The sequence below is a fragment of the Hakea prostrata genome, chromosome 2 (genome assembly GCF_041222555.1).
Source record: "Hakea prostrata isolate BN-2017 chromosome 2, UWA_Hpros_2, whole genome shotgun sequence".
Classification (NCBI taxonomy): Eukaryota; Viridiplantae; Streptophyta; class Magnoliopsida; order Proteales; family Proteaceae; genus Hakea; species Hakea prostrata.
In genome coordinates, this window is record NC_142601.1 from 55,172,350 (window position 1) to 55,191,824 (window position 19,475).

The window sequence follows — 19,475 nt, forward strand, 5'->3', positions numbered from 1 at the left end:
TGCATAGTATTTTTTTCTTTTTCTTTGGGACTTGAAGGGCTTAATGCATGAAAACTATTATTTCCCCCCCTTTTTTGGTTTGGTACTTTGGTGTTCTTCAATGCATTGAGGGTAGTGGCCATGGAGAGGCACTTATGGGGTTTATTTTTGGATTTTGTGCTTAAAGTTCATTTTGGTAGGCCATTTCAGTAGGGGCAGGCCTTGGTGCAATGGTTTACGGACCACGTTTGTAGCCTAAGGTCAAGGTATTGAGACCATGGTGGGAGATCTCGCTCTCGAGCAAGATCTCACCACTCAAAAAAAGTGAGACCTTGACCAAGATGGCGAGATCTCGGTCGAGATCTACCAAAATTTTGGCGTAATCTCGGTGGGGTTTAGGGGCTCGGTTGGGCTGAAACTTGGTATTTAGCCTATTTAAGGCCTTTTGAACACATTGGTGTTGTGAGAAAATAACCCTAAGTATGTCTTCATAGTCGACCCTATGTGTAAAATCGAAATTCTATGAAATGCAAGGTTATACAACATGTAATGTAGAGATATCATGTAATTCTAGTTATCAACTATTAAGTATCAAATACATTAACATTACACATCAAATGATCAAACTATCAAAGAACTTAAATGTCTTCATAATTTTACAACCATAAGAAGTTTTAGACTTTTAGTAAGTCATAAATCATAATCCATACGTTCACAATCACAATTCACAAGTTACAAGAGTACAAGAGTAACAAGATTACAATTTACAACTTACAAAGTTACAACTTACAACTTACAACTTACAAGACTACAAGACAATAAGACTATAAGAGTATCACTCAAGCATTCTGGCATCAACGGTTTTGAACGGTGGTCACATATGACTCCCAAGTCATCCCATCACTATAGTATGTCACATATCGGTTTATATGGAACTGATATGTCTCCATGTCAGAATATTGGAGGAATAGCACTCTGGGATAAGCGTCAATCGTGAGTGGGTGAAAGAGCCATTGATGTTGTTGTTGTTCATGTTGTTGTTGATTATATGGGTAGGGGTTTCTAAACCACTCAGTTAACAACCCACCTTCACTCCCATACTCTCCAGGTGCAGGGTCTTGAGGAATAGCATGATCTCCATAAAAAGAATACCCGAGTAATCCGACCGGTGTTGTGATCCCGTATAGGTACCCCAATGACTGCCATCTGTCCAAACTTTGCTGTTGTGAATCACTGTGACCATGATCTAGGCTCATGCTTCCCATGTTCAATTCAAGATGTTGCATGCTCGCATCATCATTCTTTTGCCCCTAGTTTGATATGCTCCTCTTACTCCTAGTATAAGTCTGAGAGATGGGGGAACTGTGGCTCGCATATGTCGGATGACTCGGACTTGGTGGAGGTGACTCCCTTTGTTGACCTTGACTTCCATCAGCAACACCACCAGCCTGACTGCCTCCATGACTTGATGGCTGACTTGGGCCACTTGGCCCCCTGGTATCATTTGCATAATCTGAACTCCCACTACTATATGTCACCGTAGTTGTTTCAAAATGACCAGGTGGCTCCACAAATGGTACACTTGGTCCTACTAATGCTGCTGCAACAGCCTGAATCTCATTAGAAGATACGAGCTTAGCCACAACATCTGGGCCCATATCAGCAGCAATGGTAGGATCTGGTTGCCCTCCTGGCCCATCCAGCACTCGGCCACCTCAATCCCTAACCCACTGATATATGACATCATCTTCCTCATCTTCTGCGGGGGGGCTCGTGGGATATATCAGTCAACTCAATTGGTTCCCAATTTTTGTCATCTATATCATCTTATATGTGCCCTACTCTCAATCTCATGTTGTAATGCACATACACTAAGTCCTCGAGCCTCTTACTCCCCAATCTGTTCCGTACCTTACTATGGATGAGCGAGAAGGTCCTCTAGTTCCTCTTGCAACTAGAGGATGAGCAAGTCGTGAGAGCACTTTAATTGCTATGACCCTGAGATTTGGCGTACTAGTTCCATATAGCACCCACCAGTCAGCTGCATAACCAAATATAAGAATGCATTAGGCAAGTAAATCTTAATATTTATATAACTTCTCAGTTATCACTTACAAAGTTATAGACTTATAGTGATGGACTATTTATCAGGATCATTTTTTTGCCTAGTTGCAACTGCAGAAGGCTTTCCAAAACTCCTAGAGGGGCATCCCTGAACTCCCTGATTTGTACACCAATTCTTCAATTATTGTACTTTTACTATTGTATCATGTATATGTCACAGATGCACTAATGCAAGAAGTTGAAAAAACGATTGAATAAGTTCTCACCTCTCCATTAATTGTCCCCTGCATGACGGGATTTGACACAAGCTTCTCCACCACGTCTTGCACCGCATTCATCAACTTTACATTAAGCCCTAGATCATTCTTGTAATGGTACTTTGGGTTGAGGTGGTAAGCTTGTATTGTGGAAATAAAAATTTTGGTTAGTGATTTGGTTGTTTACTTGTTTATAAATTATAAGTTATAAGTTATAAGTTATTAACAATGTAAATTAAAGTATGCAAAAAAAAACTTAAAGACTTAAAAGTGACTCACCAGTCAAGTGCAAAGGATGCATCAAGTGCGTCTTCCATCTATCATCGATGATCCTCTCGTAGGATTTGAAGGAGCCAGGGCCAGCATCTCTAACCAACTCTTTACATTTGCTGGAGGGCAGCATATATATGGGGCATTGTGGGCTTCTTCTCCGAATCCACCATCCTTAAAACAAACACAATAGGCTGTAAAATGCCCACTGTCCTATTTAGTTGCCTCCAAAAGGAATCATCAGCAATGGTTTGTTGGACTAGTACTGCATCAGGATGGTTATATCCACGCCAATTAAAGCACTCCTCACTTGCAAACATGTGCCGTAGACCCACCACTTTCTTCTGGAAGCTTTTCAGAGCTACATAGTTGGTGACAAGTCTAGTCAATCCAAGTCTGACTAGATCACCCTTACAGTGATTCCTCATCATCTTCAGCACATAAGCATGGTTATAAATAAAATTACATACCCTTCTAGCCCTGTCAACTACAACATTGATTGACTTTCTTTTCCCAAGTCCTTCAACATAAGATCAATCAAATGTGCTACACATGGTGTCCAAAAGAGGTGGATCCTGCTGCTCTTCTTCTTCATCAACATTTCACCAACTTTTTTGAAGTTAGCACCGTTATTTGTGACAATTTGGACAACATTCTTTAGCCCTACCTCGAGGACCACTTGCCTAAGAAGCTTGTAAAGGTAGTTAGCATCTTTGGTTTTATCTGAGGCATCCATTGACTTAAGGGAGGATGTCTTTCCATTGCAGCTTAACTTGAAATTAATGATGGACTATCTAGTAGGACCAGTCCATCCATCAGCCATCACAGTAACACCATATGTAGTACATTTTTCCTTCAATGAACCAATGTAATCCTCCACCTCCTGCTTTACCTTCGGTAAATATTTATTCATTGCTTCCCAAGATGTTGGGCCTTTAACCCCTACACTTGCCCTAGCAATTGCGTTGATCATCCCCTGATAGTATGGTGTTTTGGCTACATTGGCTGCAATGTTGTTGTAGAACATGAATTTGCTGATTGCCAACTTAGCTTCCTCCTCCCTACTGCCTTCTTTACCTCCAGCAAACATATATGGAATGCTTCTTTGATAGATGTCTTGATGCTTGAAGAGGGAGGGGTCTTGGTCAAATGTGGCATCATAATGTCTAGTCTTCCTCCTCCTTTCGATCCTCTCACTTCCATGAAAACTATGTCTAGGTGGCATTGCCTCATGTTGCCAAGCAATGTCCTGAGTCCCACTACCAGTGCCGCCATTCCCATTAGTTGCCATTTAAGATACAAATGTACAACACTAAAATACATACATGAATGTTTCCAAAAAATCATTAGAATAATTTTTAGATAAATAAAAACATGTAAAAACAATTTATAAAACAACAAAACACACACTTTGTTCTAAGATAAAATATATACAATGCTCAAATAAACATGTTTGTATTTTTAAAATAAACTACATAATATGAGCATCATTTAGAAAAAAAAAGATAAAATTTTTAATAAAATATTATTTTTTATAATTATTTTATGTAAAATAATTTATAAAACAACAAAACACACACTTTGTTCTAAAATAACATATATACAAGGCTTAAACAGACATGTTTGTATTTTTAAAATAAACTACATAATATAAACATCATTTAAAAAAAAAAAGATAATTTTTTAATTAAATATAATTTTTCATAATTATTTTATTTAATTATTTAAATAAAAAAAAAAAATAAATACAGCAAGCATGATAATCAAAATATGAATACATGGAATTGTAGTCCTCTTAATGTAGTTTAACATAAGTGATAATCACATTCATATCATGAATATTTTTTTTTATAATTTATAATTTTAATTTTTTAGATAATATATTTTTTAAATACGAAAATTAAAAAACAAATTTAATTACAAAAAATTAGATTTTGTATCCATGAAAATGTATATCTAAGCTAGTAGATCAACATATATTTATACTACATTCCCACACCCATTGTAGAACATTCTATTTGAAAAAATTCAAATTTGGGGAAAAATCTTACCTTTATTGAAGATCTAGTTGAAATAGGCTTGAATGATGATAATCTGCGGTTGTAGATGTGTTGAGAATGTTTAGAAGTTGAATCCCCAACAAATTCCGGCAAAAAATCAACTTTTCCGGTGAAAAACCAACTTGCAGCGAGAGAGGGGCTCGAGAGCGGCGAGATATGCCTCTCTCGAGCGAGACAGGGGGTTTTAAAATCCCCTAAAGAGGTGGTTGGACCACCTTTGGCGAGATCTCCCATCGCTTACCTCTCGACTCTCATCTCGTCTCACTATCTTCAGATAGCGAGATCTCGGCGAGATCTCCCACCATGATTGAGACAGCCTTTGAGTGAAAATTGTCGGGGTAAAGCTATTTAGGAAAATTATTTTCCTGGACTCTACTTGTGCGGAAGCCTTTGGCCCTAGGTTTGCCTTTTTTGGTTGGCCATTACCATTAGATTGAAATTGGCAAGATTTACCAGAATTGGTGATAACTGCTGAACAGTTCATTTTCTGCCAGGCATTTTTTCCTCTTTTTAGTTTTGGGGTGGGGGGGGGGAGGTGTTGGTTTTTGGGGTGAGTGACTGAAATTTCATCTGGGTTCTGCGGAAATAGTCCATTTTTATCCGCAATGAATACACAACAGAAATGACTAAGATTTCCTCAGAAAAGTGCTGATTCTGAGTTTTACTGATGCAGCCCCAATTTAATGAGGCCACTTCTTCCTAGATCTTTTAAGAGAACCAACTCATATGCGACCAAGAAAGGGCTTCTTGAAATTTTGGTTATAGTGGATATGGCAATTATTAGCGGATATGGGGTTTGAGGATGATTTTTCTAGTAATGATGGATTTGGTAGTAACCTCTTGGTTAATTGGTATGGAGTAGTACCGAGGATAATGGGGGCTAGTTTTGGAGAAATTTAGAATGGTGGGATTGGTTAGGTTCTCGGGATATTGGAAAGGGTAGATTCTTGAGAATATGACCAAACGTGGAAGAGATGTGGGTAATTGTATAGGAAGATGATCCCCAAGTTTAGCTAGGTCTGGATGGTTAAGTTAGAAGAGATGATGACTCTTGGTTAGGGGGCTTTAGGAATTATGAAAATTTATGAAAACATTTATATCTTGAAATTGGATGGTTACAATGGGGTCAAACTAGAATCTAAGGTCAGTAGGGTTGGGAGGATGATGTACCTTAAGTTTGGGGTAGATCTAATGGTTTTATTGGCATAGATCTGACCTTGAATTTTGGGTGTCCTGAAAACACGACGAAAACTTCTAGGCAAATAGAAAAAGATGTGATGGGGGAAGGGGAATGGAGTCTAGGCTGCTAGATACCTGGATGGAGCCTTGAGGATGGAACACTCAGATGGAGAATGAAGGTTGAACTTTAGTCTTCAACCAAGTGTAGGTGTATAGGCTTGATTTCAACTAGAACCTTCCTAAGGTTTGGATCTTCAAACTAATTGATAGAACCAAAACTCCTAATGCTTGGATCTTCAAACTAGTCGACAGAATCATTGACTATCCATATACACAAAGTGGTCGAAGGGAAGCTGTCATTCAATATTCAGATCTGTTCTCTAATCTAATCGATGAGGGCTATTTATAGCCTTAAATGAGAAGTGCTGCTGAAATTAGGACTTGGAAACTGATTTAAACTTGGAAAATAAAAACTGACTGACTTAGACACTTAAGGCTGAAACAAAACATGAGAAAAGACTACACCATGTAGAGAATGTAGAAAATGGTATTTCATATATTCTGTAAAAGGTATGTACAAGGGTATTTATAACCCTAAGAATACAAATACTAGACTTATGGATTACTCTATCTAACATCTACCCTTATAACTTAAGTTGGCCAAAATTCACAGAATTAGACCAATTAAACTACTAAACTAACCTATTTTTGTACCTGACCTAGACACTAAACTTTTGGGCCCATAGAATAGGCCCATGTCCACTCAAACATATTAAACAAAGACCCACCACCTATATCCCTAGGTTGATTTCAAAGGAAAACAGGGCAATTTTGTGCTTGATGACTTGATCCGCATAATTTACCTTTTATTTCTTTTAGACATGTTGAAATTGGCAAATTAGTGAAGTTCCAGTGAGTTCTTGAACTATGCTTTGGAGGAACTACGAAAAATACTGAACCTTCTCTTGGAGAGGGGTGATGAATTTCTAGTGTTCTTTGGTGAAATGGGTATTGTGTACCATTTTTTGCTACATATTTCAAGAAACATGCGACATAGGTGTGGGGACCTCCCGTAGATTTACTTGTTAAGACCTAAGGGATCCTCCTTTCAAAAGAAAAAAAGCTGCATGGTTGAGACACAGAATTCAATGTTTTGCCCAAAATGGTTTGGGGTCTCAGATCCTTGGCTGTCAGCTCTACATGTTATATCACTGGTGTGCTTGTGCTTCGAGCAGCTTTGGAAGGATAGGAGCCTCAGGAGATGGACCTCCGATTCTAATGCTGTAGACTTGATTTTGGAAGCCTCTTAGCAAAAGTTACTGGGGTAAGGCTGCATAAGATAATTGCCCTGCAACTCTACTTCTTGGGTACCAGTTTTTACCCCTTTTTTGTTTTTTATGTCTCACCTAGGCTTGAAATGCTTCCTCGTTTTTCTTCTCAGAAGACCTCAAGTAAAAAGCATATTGCTATTACCTGCCTAATTTGCACCCTCCCCCCCCCCCCCCCCCCATTTTTTCTGTCTTTTCCATGAGATGGTAATTATATTTTTTATTGTCCAAAATAATAATAATAATAATAAATGAAGGGGAAAAACACATGAAAGTTGATGTTATGAATAGAGGACAAACATGTTGGCTATGTGGAACCTTCTCTGTCTCTCTCTCTCTCTCTCTCTTACAAGGGGATTTAACTATCCGATATTGATTCCCTCATCTATGTAACGTATAGTCTTAAACCCCTCAGTCTGGAACATAACTATTTTGTGAATAATGCATCTGGTTGTGTAGAACATACATGATTTAGTTGAACACGTGCATATATAGTTGTCAAGCTGCCCCAGTGAACCAAGGTGCTGGAGAGGACTAACGCAAGGTGACACCAGTCACACCACTTAGGTGAGTAAGTGTCCAAGGCACCTGCCTAGGCAACCAAGGTGCCCAGCTTGACCAAAGCACCTAAATTTATGATGCTCACCTGACAATAGGCGCATGCGGGCATTCCGGGGTAGAGAATGGGGAAGAGGGGGGAGGGGGAAACCCAAAAAAAGAAGGGGGAGAAAGAAGAGAAGCACGCACACACACACACACACACCCCCCCCCCCCCCCTCAAACACAAAAAACAGTCATATTTTCCCCCCCCCCCCAAATAGAATGCATCACCTATAAGACAATTAAAAGGCTGCTATGCTGCTGAGACTTAACTCTCTCACACAGTTGTCAACGTTGCCTAAGCATGGCCTAGGCTTCCTAGCCCTTCTTTGGGTCACAGCATCTTGGTTTCGCCTTGTTGCTTTTCTTGGTGTCGCCTTGGTTTTCATTGTCCTCTTATCGCCTTGCCTTGTCGCCTTGACTGCTATGCTCTCTGACTATTTCTCATTCAAATGAAGAAACTCTATAGAATTCGAAAGTACTAGGCTTTATAATTCAGTCACATGCATGAATAAATAAATGGAAACTTTCAAAATAGAAAATGGAAACTACTTGCTGAGTTACTTAGCTAAGATCATCAGCACAAAAATGGAAACTAAGGAAATAACATATTTAGGAACTTCTAAATAAAGTCTTTAGTCTTTCAAAAGGATCTTCACATGATCTCTTCTTGGGACCCACAAAATCATTAAATAATATTCCTTCATGGCCAAAAAAAGGTTACAACACTGTTCACACTACTTTTTATGTGAACAGTGTTTTGGTTTCTTTTTGGTCCTTCTAGAGACCAGCTGCACTGATTTGACCTGGTATAGTTGGTCTGTCTGACGCTGATTCGGTTATACAGCTCTTCAGAGGAGATTGTGCCTGATTCCAGTTTCAAAATTTTTTTTTTCTGATTATATCTGCTGCTAAGGTTTGACCACTTTTGGTGCTTGATTGTTTTGCAGTTGCATGCAAAGAGCAAAATATGATATTGGGGAGGAGGCAGTTCATCGGTTTTCCTTACCTCCAGAAGATAAAGCAACACTTGAACTTGCTGAATGGGTAGATGGTGCTTTTAGAAAAGCATTGGTATGGTCCAAACTTGTTTCTCCATTCTTACTTGGATCTTTCCTCTGGTAGACGATTTTTTTTTTTGTATTTCTTCACATCACGTGTTATCCATACTTGCTAAGTTGATTGTCACCGAGATTGCCCCACTTCTGTATAATGTGCTTTTCTTGTCAGGTCGTTTGTTTGGTCCATGTATTACTGAGTCGTTGATGATTAATATTAGGCAATGCCACCATGTTCTTTTCTACCAAACCAAAGTCCATGACTCCATGGACATGTTTTTGGTTTGTGGCTGTATTGGGTTGTTCTATCAACTGAATTTGCTTCATTGTCATTTCATTTGGAGGCATCAACAATGTGCCCAGCTGCTTATGCTTTACATTAGAGCTTAATAACTCGTGTTCAAGGTTCCAAATCTTGGTACTGTGGCCGGTTTAAATATTGGCTGAAACTGAGATCTCCAAACATGCTATATTTTTGGGCCAAACTGAAAATCTAGGTTTTGGGGCCTGGAAATTGTAGGTATTTATTTTATATATTTTTTGGCGCTACCTATTGTTGACATTTTATGCCTATGTCATGAATTAGTTTTACATAAGATCACTTAAAATTATGCTTGTGGTTTGGACTCAAGTTATTTATTGCTCAATACTGTTCTACTCTAGCATATATATAATTTAGCTGTTGAATGTAGATACGTAACCAAAGTCAAGACAATCAAATATACATCAGGTTAGGAAAATGCCAGCGTACAACACTCACCACCCAGTTCCAGCTGAATGATCCATTATTGCCCATCTATAAGTCCCATCATCAATGCATCAATGGTATCCCATCCTTAGGGATTGTTTATTCAGACTGAAATTGAGTGGTGCTGGCACATTTCGTAGGACCAAAACAACAGGTTTCAAATCAATGATGACCCACCATCTGACCCACCCATGTGCTCAGTGCTGGAGGGTAAACTAGAAGATCCACTGAAGCCATGCTTATATTCACCATTCCCTCCAAATATAGAGCTGGTGATTTTGTAGGATGGTCCCTGTCCACCAAGGTATCCATCATACTCATCAGCTGAATCAATGGTCTCAAGGCAACTATCACCATGATGTGATAGTTTGGGCTCTATCTTGTGAAGGATGGTGCGTGCCAATGCCCAAATCCTCTATGCTTGCCTGAACTTTCGGCTTCCAACGTGCCAGAATAGATCGATACCGTGCTTATCCTGGATGCCTTCTCCTTAGTTCGGAACTCCCTGTGTGACCTTAAGTGTAGCCATGCACTGCAATCTGATCCCGTGTAGCAGCATGATTGAAATAACTCCCCCCATGAATCTGATGAGCTCTAGCCTAAGATCTTGCATCATTTGGCCATTCTCCTTGTGTAAGACTGCAAATCATCACTGTCATGAAGGGTTTTTGTTGGGTCCCTTGGGGAAGGTCTGTGAATGTCTTCACAACATAGAAAAAAATTCGAGGGAAACTCAAGTTTTGACTAGGTGAAAATGGGAAATCTAGGTGGGAAACTGAGAAATTTCAAGGAAACTTAAGACTTTTTTTTGCAAGTTTAGAAAGCTTTTAGAGAGTATTTTAGGGTGGGACTCTGCATTTAAGCTAATTAGTGTATAAAGAACAAATTGGCACATGCATTTTGCTAAAAAAGTCAATGTAGATATGTCATTCAATGTGCATAACATCAATGTAGAGTTGTCCGAGAAGTACACTATAGACTTTAACTACTTAAGTACATAAGATTCAATATATAATTTTTAACTTCAAAACATCAAATACAAAGTAATTGACAATAAAAGGAAAGTACAACCCAGTGCCAAGAGGAGTTCCTCCGTAGATTCATCCTGTGAGCTGAGTAGTACTATACCTATAAAATCCTCTCCTCCAACCAACGAACATAGACATCTCATGACATTTTATGCCTATAGTTGTCAAGGTAATCAACAACTGCAACTTTATAAGTCTGGTCATTAACATGCCTAAGATAACTAGTTTGAGGGAATATATAATTTGGATAGGGAAGTCCTGATGGAGGGGGTATTTGTCGTGGTATTTAGGGAAACATGAAAGAAACAAAAATATTGAAAATTTGTGGAAGTTATGAAACTTGCAGGAAAAAATCTCAGGTTTCCACGAAATTTCCCATGTTTCCCACGAAATTTGGGAATTTTTTTTTTCTCATGAACCAGCTGGGTTGAACCAGGTTTCGACAATTTTCGACAGGCTTCAAGGTTTCGACAAGTTTCGATGAAATTTTGATGGTTTCTATCGAAACTTGGGATTTTTTTCGGTCCCCTAGTTTTTCGTTTAAAGGTTCCCAAAATGGGAAATTTAGGTGGAAATTTCGCAAGTTTCGACCGATTTTTGTTCTATGCTTCAAAGTAATGTGGCCATGAGATGAACTATCAGTTGAATCATTGAGTGAATTCTTTCCTCTGCTGCCATGCAATCATTGACTGCATCTCTTGTCTGCAAGCAGTCTGGTTATCCGACCCTCAACTTCATCTAACACCAGTTCACCTGCTCATGTATGACTCCGATGCAGCTTTTGGTTGAAGAGATTTAATTAAGGACCAGTAACCAAGATATTGAAAGATCTACTTATTGATTGCATGCCTTGTTAACATAGTTCAGAAACTCAGCAAGGTCTCGGAGAACTTGTGAATCTCAACCTTCTCAAGACTAGATGATATTCAAGACACAAGGTGCACATTTTTGAATTAATTGATAAAAAAATTCAAATATTGCAAGAATCTCAGTTGAAAATCTCAAATATTTCAAGAATCTTGACCTTCTTATTATGCAGTTACAGACTAATTGTATGATATTGTTGACCTAGGGTGGTAACATGTTTGTGGCTTTTGTAGTATTCCGAACACTTCATTGTATCTTATGGTTTGTAGGAGAAATTTCAAGTCTTTAACTTTCTTAAGTTATTAATGTTATGTCTCTTTATATATGTATTGCATAGTTACCTCATAGCACTCAAACAAGGTGTAGAATATGCAACTTCATATTTGTTGCCAACAGAGGATGCAAAACCATGATACCAAATTATTTTTATTTTTATTTTGTAAGTTTTATAAGTTGAATATCAGAATAAGTAGTAAGTAAGACATGCTTCCTTAATGTTTTGGATTCAACTATTCCCATTTGCCCTCTAGAACACTATCCCAACTGAATAAAGAAGCACAAATTTGTCAAGATCTAGATATTGTCAACCTGGTCGAGATGACTTTTTCAACCCTGTTGACAGCCATGTGTCTACATTTATTTATGTTTATTATTATTATTATTATTATTATTATTATTATTATTATTTTCCTTCAATTGTTCCTATACTTTGTTTAGCATACAGTGTTCTTAGATTAGGAATACCTTGCATATGTAAGTCATATTGAGTTATGATATATTCCCCCCCCCCCCCCCAAAGTTTATAACCAATGCACGAGTCTCCTTCCACTATGCATCATAGCCTTACCTTGAAGAGGTTGTTCCTAGACTCAAACCGTTACTACTTGGTCAAAACGGAGCGACCTTTACTGTTGCATGACGTTGAAAGAGTTGAATCCTGATTTGTGTCTTTGTGACATAGCAGGCCTTTTATTTATACTAGTAGAATGCAAGGAAGAATACAATAATACCCAATGTGGAACTAAAATAATAAAGCATCCTAACAGACAAAAGTACCCTTCTCACTTAAACTCTTGACTTACAAGGCTCCCCCTCAAGTTGGTGCATAGATGTCTATCATGCCCAATTTGGTAACAATGCTACTGAACAACTTGACACTCAAACTCTTTGTGAACACATCAGCACGCTGATTATCAGATGTGACAAAAGAAATCTGAACCAGCTCCGACTCAACCTTTTCCTTGATGAAGTGCCTATCAATCTGTACATGTTTAGTCCTTTCATGCTGGATTGGATTATGGGCTATACTGATGACTGACTTGCTGTTAGAATACAACCTTATAGGTTCTTCTAGATCTCCCCCTAGTTCCTGAAGAAGGCCCTTCAACCATAATACATCGCAAATGCTTGAGCGAAAGCTCTAAATTTTTTCTTCAGCACTAAACCGTGCAACTACGACATGTTTTTTACTCCGTGACACCAAGTTACCCCCCACATAAGAACAATAACCAAAGGTAGATCTCCTGTCATCTAGACATCCTGCTCAATCTGCATTTGTGCATGCTTCAACTTTAAGATGCCCATGAGAAGAAATTAGGATATCTTTTCCTGGAGATGCCTCTAACTACCTCAAGATGCGATACACTGCATGAAGATGTGAAGAGTAAGGATCATGCATGTATTGATTGACAAGGCTAACTACAAAAAGTAATGTCTGGTGTAGTGTGTGACAAATAAATCAACTTCCCAACAAGTTTTTGATAGCTAGTTTTGTCAACTGGTTCTCCTTCCTGTGCCTTAAAGTGTTGACTGGGCTCAACTACAAGTCTACATCCAAACAACCCAGTCTCTTCTCATAAGTCCAAGGTGTAGTTTCTCAGAGAGAGAGAGGGGGAGAGAGTACATTAGCAGAATGGGCTAGCTTTAACCTGAGAAAGTACCTAAGCTATGGTCTACATTACTCTGGTTGTAGCCACAGGAGATCATAGCATTGTGAAATCTTCCAAACCATGCCCTAAGAGACTGCTTTAGTCCATACAAGGCTCTCCTTAATCTGCACACTTTCCCATGAGTCTTTGGACTAGAATAGCCTGGAGGCACATCCATATACACTTCTTCTTGAAGCTCTCCATGTAGGAAAAGCACTTCACATCCAATTGTTGAAGATTCCATCCTTGATTCACAGCAGATGAGAGAACAACCTGGATTGTGGTTATCTAGGCAATAGGGACAACCGTCTCCTATTAGTCAATGCCATAGGTCTAAGTGAAGGCCTTGGCTACCAGTCTTGCCCTATATCTCCTGATGGTTCCATTTGCTTTGTGTTTTATTACGAACACCCCTTTGCACCCAACAATCTCTTTCCTTGTAGGCAAAGACACAAGCCCCATGTCTCTCCCCCCCAGGCTTGCATTTCCTCATCTATAACTTTCTTTCAGTTTGAGTGAGACATTGCCTCCTGCCATGAGTTGGGAATAAAGGTGGAGGACAAAGAGAAAATAAAACTTTGAAATTCTGGGGATAGGGATTGATATGATGCATGATTCGAAATAGGGTGTTTAGTGCAAGTACGTGGTTGCTTTCTCAATGCAATAGGTAAATTAAGATCAGAGAGATGCTCACTAGGAGGAGCGGATTCTTCAGGACTAGGAGCCTGTGCTTCTAACTAGTGTGGCTCAGAAGGGGGAAATTTCTACTTACTTTGATAGGTCTTTAGAGGAGGTCTAGTCTCCCCCTACACATCAGCCGCTAGATATTCCTGTCCAGTCACTCCATCTTCGAAGAAGAATCTGCCCAGAGGAGACTCGACAATAGGAACCTCAAAAGGAATCTCAAGAAACACCAGAGTGTCTTCACTAACACTCTCCCCTTAAAGAAGAGTAGGGGAAAAGAAAGGAACTTGTTCATGAAAGACAACATCCATAGAAACAAAAAACCGACGAGAGCCAAGATATTAATACTTATACCCCTTTTGTGTAGGAGGGTAATCTAGGAATATACACCGTAACCTATGGGGTTCTAACTTACCATGACTATGATGGTTTCAGACAAAGGCAACACACCCAAAAACCGTAGGAGGAATTGTAAAGTTGGTTGTCCCTAAAAGAACTTCAAGAGGCCAGCGGGAAGGCATCCTATTAATCAGATAGGTGGTGGTTTAAACCGCATCACCCCAAAACTGAGGGGGCATATGCATAGTGACCATAAGAGATCGTGCCACCTCAAAGAGATGTCAATTCTTGCATTCAACAACTCCATTTTGAGGTGGAGTATCGACATAACTAGTCTGATGTATAATTCCATGATCAGCCAAATAAGAGGGAAAGGCCCCACCCGAGTATTCAATCCCGTTATCAGTCCTAAGTATTTTTATGATAGCCCCAAACTGGGTCTTAACAATATTATGGAAATTTTGAAAACAGGAAAACAAATCACTTTGTTGGTGTAAAATACATACCCAATACCTATTTAGCCCAATACCCATTTAGTCCTAGTGCAACAATCAATGAATGTAAAAACCATCTATGGCCAGATATAAACACAGTTCGAGAGGGACCCCACACATTAGAATGAAAAACTCAAAATGGAACTTCACTTCTATTATCAGAAATGGGATAAACATGTCTAGTTTGCTTGGTCAAAGTACAAGCATTGCATCGAAAATCATTTAAGTTACATCTTTTAACTAAGTTAGTAAATAGTCAAGATAAAACTGGTAAAGGAATGTAGCCAAGATGATTATGCCACTACAATAAGGACACTAACGCATAAGAGGATGATGTAGAGACCGTAGAAAGTGCTAATGGAGGGCCGTCCAATAAGTAGAGCTCCTCCCCCCCCCCCCCTTTTTGGGAACTTGTTGGATGTCCATGTAACTTCCAACACTTCTTCTTTGTTTGGTGTTCTTTCCCACAATATTCGCACTTCACAGGTCGCCAAAAGTCATTAGAACTAGGCTTATTATTGCCAAAACCAGCAGCTAATGCGGACCTATCTAGAGTCTGTGTATGCACTATAGCTGTCGTTGACTGTCTTCTATTTCAACCATGGCATAGACTTGCTCTAGAGAAGGAAAATGCTCCTGGGAAAGAATGTGTGCCTGAATCTGATCATACTCTATGTTTAAACCTGCCATAAAATCATAAACTCGAAGCTTGTCCTCCCAGTTCTATTAAGCGGCAACATCCATAACATTGGTTGGTGTAAATTTCCCATAGAAATCAAGTGTCTAATAGTACCCTCTAAGTTTATTATAATACAGAAAGAGAGAGAGAGTAAGGTCCTTCTGTTGCAATTGATGGATCTTCCTTCTAATCTCAAAACATTGTGCATCATTACCTACTTTGGAATATGTATGATGAGCGACCTTCCAAATGGTAGCAGCATCGGGAAGAAGAAGATAGCTCTCTATTATGCTTGGTTCAAAGGAATTAAAAAGAAATCCCATAACCAAACACTCATTTGTCCACTTTGTATATTACAGACCCAAAAAAAAAGGCTTGATAGAGGTTCCATCAAGATGGCTAGTAAGACCATGAGCACCAACTGTAAGAGAAACATAACGAGACCACCGTAGATAATTGGCCCCATTCAGTTTTGAAGTAGTCATTTGAAGCAGAGAAAACTCACGATCCCAAGGAATAGATGAAACGGGAAAATCATCAGATATACTAGAGAAGTTGGGTGTAATTGGATCGGCCATCATGGGAACTATAACAAATCACTTATCATATAGTATGCATATACGGTGCCATTCAATGGAGAGAAAAGAAGTAATAGTTATGGGTTGGTCCAATGATTCGATGGTACCAGGTTCAGTGGCTGGGCTCGATGGTTCTGAAATAGTTCAATTGCGATTTTTGAAAAACAAAGGAGATGGGTTAGTTCCAGGAAATTTGGCGATGAAGAAGGGAGAGAAAAATGGTCGATGGGTTAGTTTCATAGGAGAGAGAAAGAAGATGGTTCGAAGGATCTAGCAAAGGATTTTTCGAGCAATGAAGAATATGGTTCGATGGGTTGCAATCGACGAAGAATTTTGTTCAAAGGATGAAGGCATTGAATAGCTCTAGCAAAGGTTGGCTGTCTAGTAGGCTTCAAAGGTTGGTTTTTCTAGTTGTAGGTTACTGGTTGAAAGGACTTGGCAAAAGTTGCAGGCAATGCAAGGTTGCAAAGATGGCGGAAGAAGAAAAAGTCGAGGTGGAAGAAAAAAGTTGCATGCAGTGCAAGGTTGCAGAGATGGAGGAAGAAGAAAGAGTCAAAGGTTGCTGGACAATCCTTGAAAAAAATCTGGGATGCCTGTTGGTGGTTGTTGAAAGTGGTAGAAGACGATTGGGATGACGCAGAGGAGAAGACGAAAAAAAGGCAGAGATGAGTTTTCTGCAATGAACCTCCCCTTTTTTTCCATTGTGCTCAGCAATTGAGAGAGACGAGGATGATGCTCGGTGATGGATCAGAGATCGCTCAGATACCATGTTGAAAGAATTGAATCCTGGCTTGTGTCTTTGTGAAATAGCAGGCCTCTTTATTTATAATAGTAGAATGCAAGGAAGAATACAATAATACCTGATGTGGGACTAAAATAATAAAGCATCCTGACAGACAAACTACCTTTCTTACTTGAACTCTTGACTTACAACACTGAAGACCCACCCCAATTATGTACGTATGGTTATAATTATGTAAAATTTTCGGCGCTATGTTACACTTAGACATAATGTGTCTAGGGTGTCTAGGCAAGACATGGTGGACACCTTGTCACCCTAGGTAACCCTCGAATGCCTTGGGTCACTTTGGCAACTATGATGGCCAGTGGAAATCGAAGTATGTTTTTCTTTTTATTTATCAAGTTGTTGGCATGTTGCTGCAGTGTAAAATGCATTTGAGTATTATTTTGCAGTTTCAAGAATAGGGTTTGGATCTCTAGTTCTCCACCATCTTTTTTTACTACCAAATAAATTATTGTTTTCCTTTTTTTGTATGACGTTAATCAAACCCTGTTGCTGTGTCCATTTTAGGGTGTTTTGTCTGTATTAGTTCACAGCCTCTTATCCAATATGCTTTTTAGGTGGAAGATGCAGTCTCTCGTGTTGCTGATGGAACTTCGAGTGCTGAACAAGAATTAGATTTTTCATCCTTGCGTTCTCAGTTAGGTCCTCTAGCTGCGGTAAGTGTTCTCAATATTTTTTCCTCCTTTTTCCCATTTTATTTATGGAATCAAACTATGTAATTGGATGGATGGGAAATAACCATAACTATGTGTTTGCATTTGTTTCTACTTTCAGATTCTTCTTTTTATTGATGTTGCTGCAAATTCTTCAAGGTCTGTCAATATGTCCAAGCGGCTTCTGGATCGGGTAAGAAATGGTGCTTTGCTAGTTTGTGATTTGAGGGTTACCTCCATTCTTCTGTCCTATTATCGCAAGAAAAATGTCAGCTCCATTCTCTGGTTGTAATTTTTTATCTGATGCTGCTTTCGAGAATGTTTCAGTAAGAATATGCCTATGTGTTTTACCAGAAAGCCTTTGGACTTAAGGTGTCAAGACTAGATGGCACATGTCTTTAAAATGTCCTTTATTTTATGCATAATCATTAGTGTGTATGATTCGTAAATATTTTAGTTGCCGAGTTTGGCATGCCTCTATCACAAAAACTATATCTTAAGACCACAATGTTTCGAAGTATTATAGAACATTTTCCTACCCTTGAATCTCTCTCTCTTGGCCATCAGGAGCCTTTTTGTAGCTAGCAAGCAAGCAAAAAACGAAAATTCTAAGAGGAACAGTGGCTTCCTATTTTGAATCTTCAAGCTTTCCCCACTTCTTGTCTTGTGAAACTTTGCTTCCGACTTGCATTGGAATGTCTATGCCAATTTGATCAAATCTCTCTGTCCTAGTTCCACATATTCAACCCAGGTAAAAAATAAACATAGCTAGCTTCTTTCCGCTAGCCATGACTCTTTCAGCAGCCTTGGATATGGATGACAGGATCTGAAACATCAGCTGTGTCCAACTTCCCTGGCTACGACGGTCCTTGATAGCACAAGTGTTTGCTTGTGGCATTTTGTCTGCAACATCAGCTTCATCCAACTTCCCTTGCTGAAATGGTCCTTGATGTCTTGGTGTTATTCCCTTATAGAATGACATATCTGAACCTTATTACATGCTTTTAATTGGTGTTGGAACTTGGAAGTCAATATTTGGAGCTCTTGCGATGATGGAATTAATGGAATGGAAAGATTAATTTTTCTCACATGGGAGAAAGGTGGTTTTGCAAGAAGAAAGCTGCTCCCTTTTTTTTATGGGGGGTGGGGGTGGGGGTGTTGGAGGCTTTTATACCTTTCCTGGGAGAAGAATGGCGCCATTGGATGTTGCCAGAGGAAGAGATTTAGTAATGGAACAGATGGTTAGGGTTGCCGAGGTTGGTGTGGAGAGACCTCACCAGAAGGGGAAACACGAATCAGGGGGAAGGGGGTGCGACCTTTCAGAGGCAAGGTTACCAGGAAGTGGGTTGTGTCGGTTAGGTAAGGGGTAGTTTGAAATGTGTAGAGTGCAAACCAGATTGGATGGGTTGGGCTGGGGTTAGGAACAGTTAAGGGGTGGGATGGGGTCCAGGAGAAGCTGGGTTGGGCCAAATACAGTGCTTAAAAAAGGGGTGGGGGTGATTCAGGGTAAATGGAATCATAAAGGAAATACAGTGCTTATGTAATGCAAAATTAGTTCTTGTGCATTTTCTTGGAAAATCTGGAGTTTCTATTTATGCTTTCACAAGGACATACTGATAGTTGACACTGTTATTGATCTTTATCCATGTTTTGTGATATATTCGTTCCACTCTATCTGGTGATTTAATCTTGTGATTACTTGTTTCTTTAGTCAATTGTTTTCCCCTTGATGCATATAATTACCATAGTTTCTCAAATTTAGGTTTTCAATTAAGTTCATAAAATTACAAGTTCGTTATTTTCACTGCTAACAGTTTGTCTGTGCATGTCTTCATATTTGGTGCTATGTTTTGCATGTATTTTAAGTGTTTGAATGT

The 19,475-nt window shown here is 39.1% G+C and overlaps 1 protein-coding gene across 4 annotated transcripts in view; it reads left to right on the forward strand.

The window, feature by feature from the left end:
• Positions 1-19,475, forward strand: part of LOC149024982 (zinc finger FYVE domain protein) — a 112,776-nt gene that overhangs the window by 30,510 nt on the left and 62,791 nt on the right. For all 4 annotated transcript variants that reach the window (XM_089145164.1, XM_089145165.1, XM_089145166.1 and 1 more), the window contains 3 exons: positions 8,688-8,811; positions 17,503-17,601; positions 17,720-17,791. In XM_089145164.1, coding sequence (XP_089001290.1) covers positions 8,688-8,811; positions 17,503-17,601; positions 17,720-17,791 — 295 coding nt within the window. The remainder of the gene's footprint in view (positions 1-8,687; positions 8,812-17,502; positions 17,602-17,719; positions 17,792-19,475) is intronic.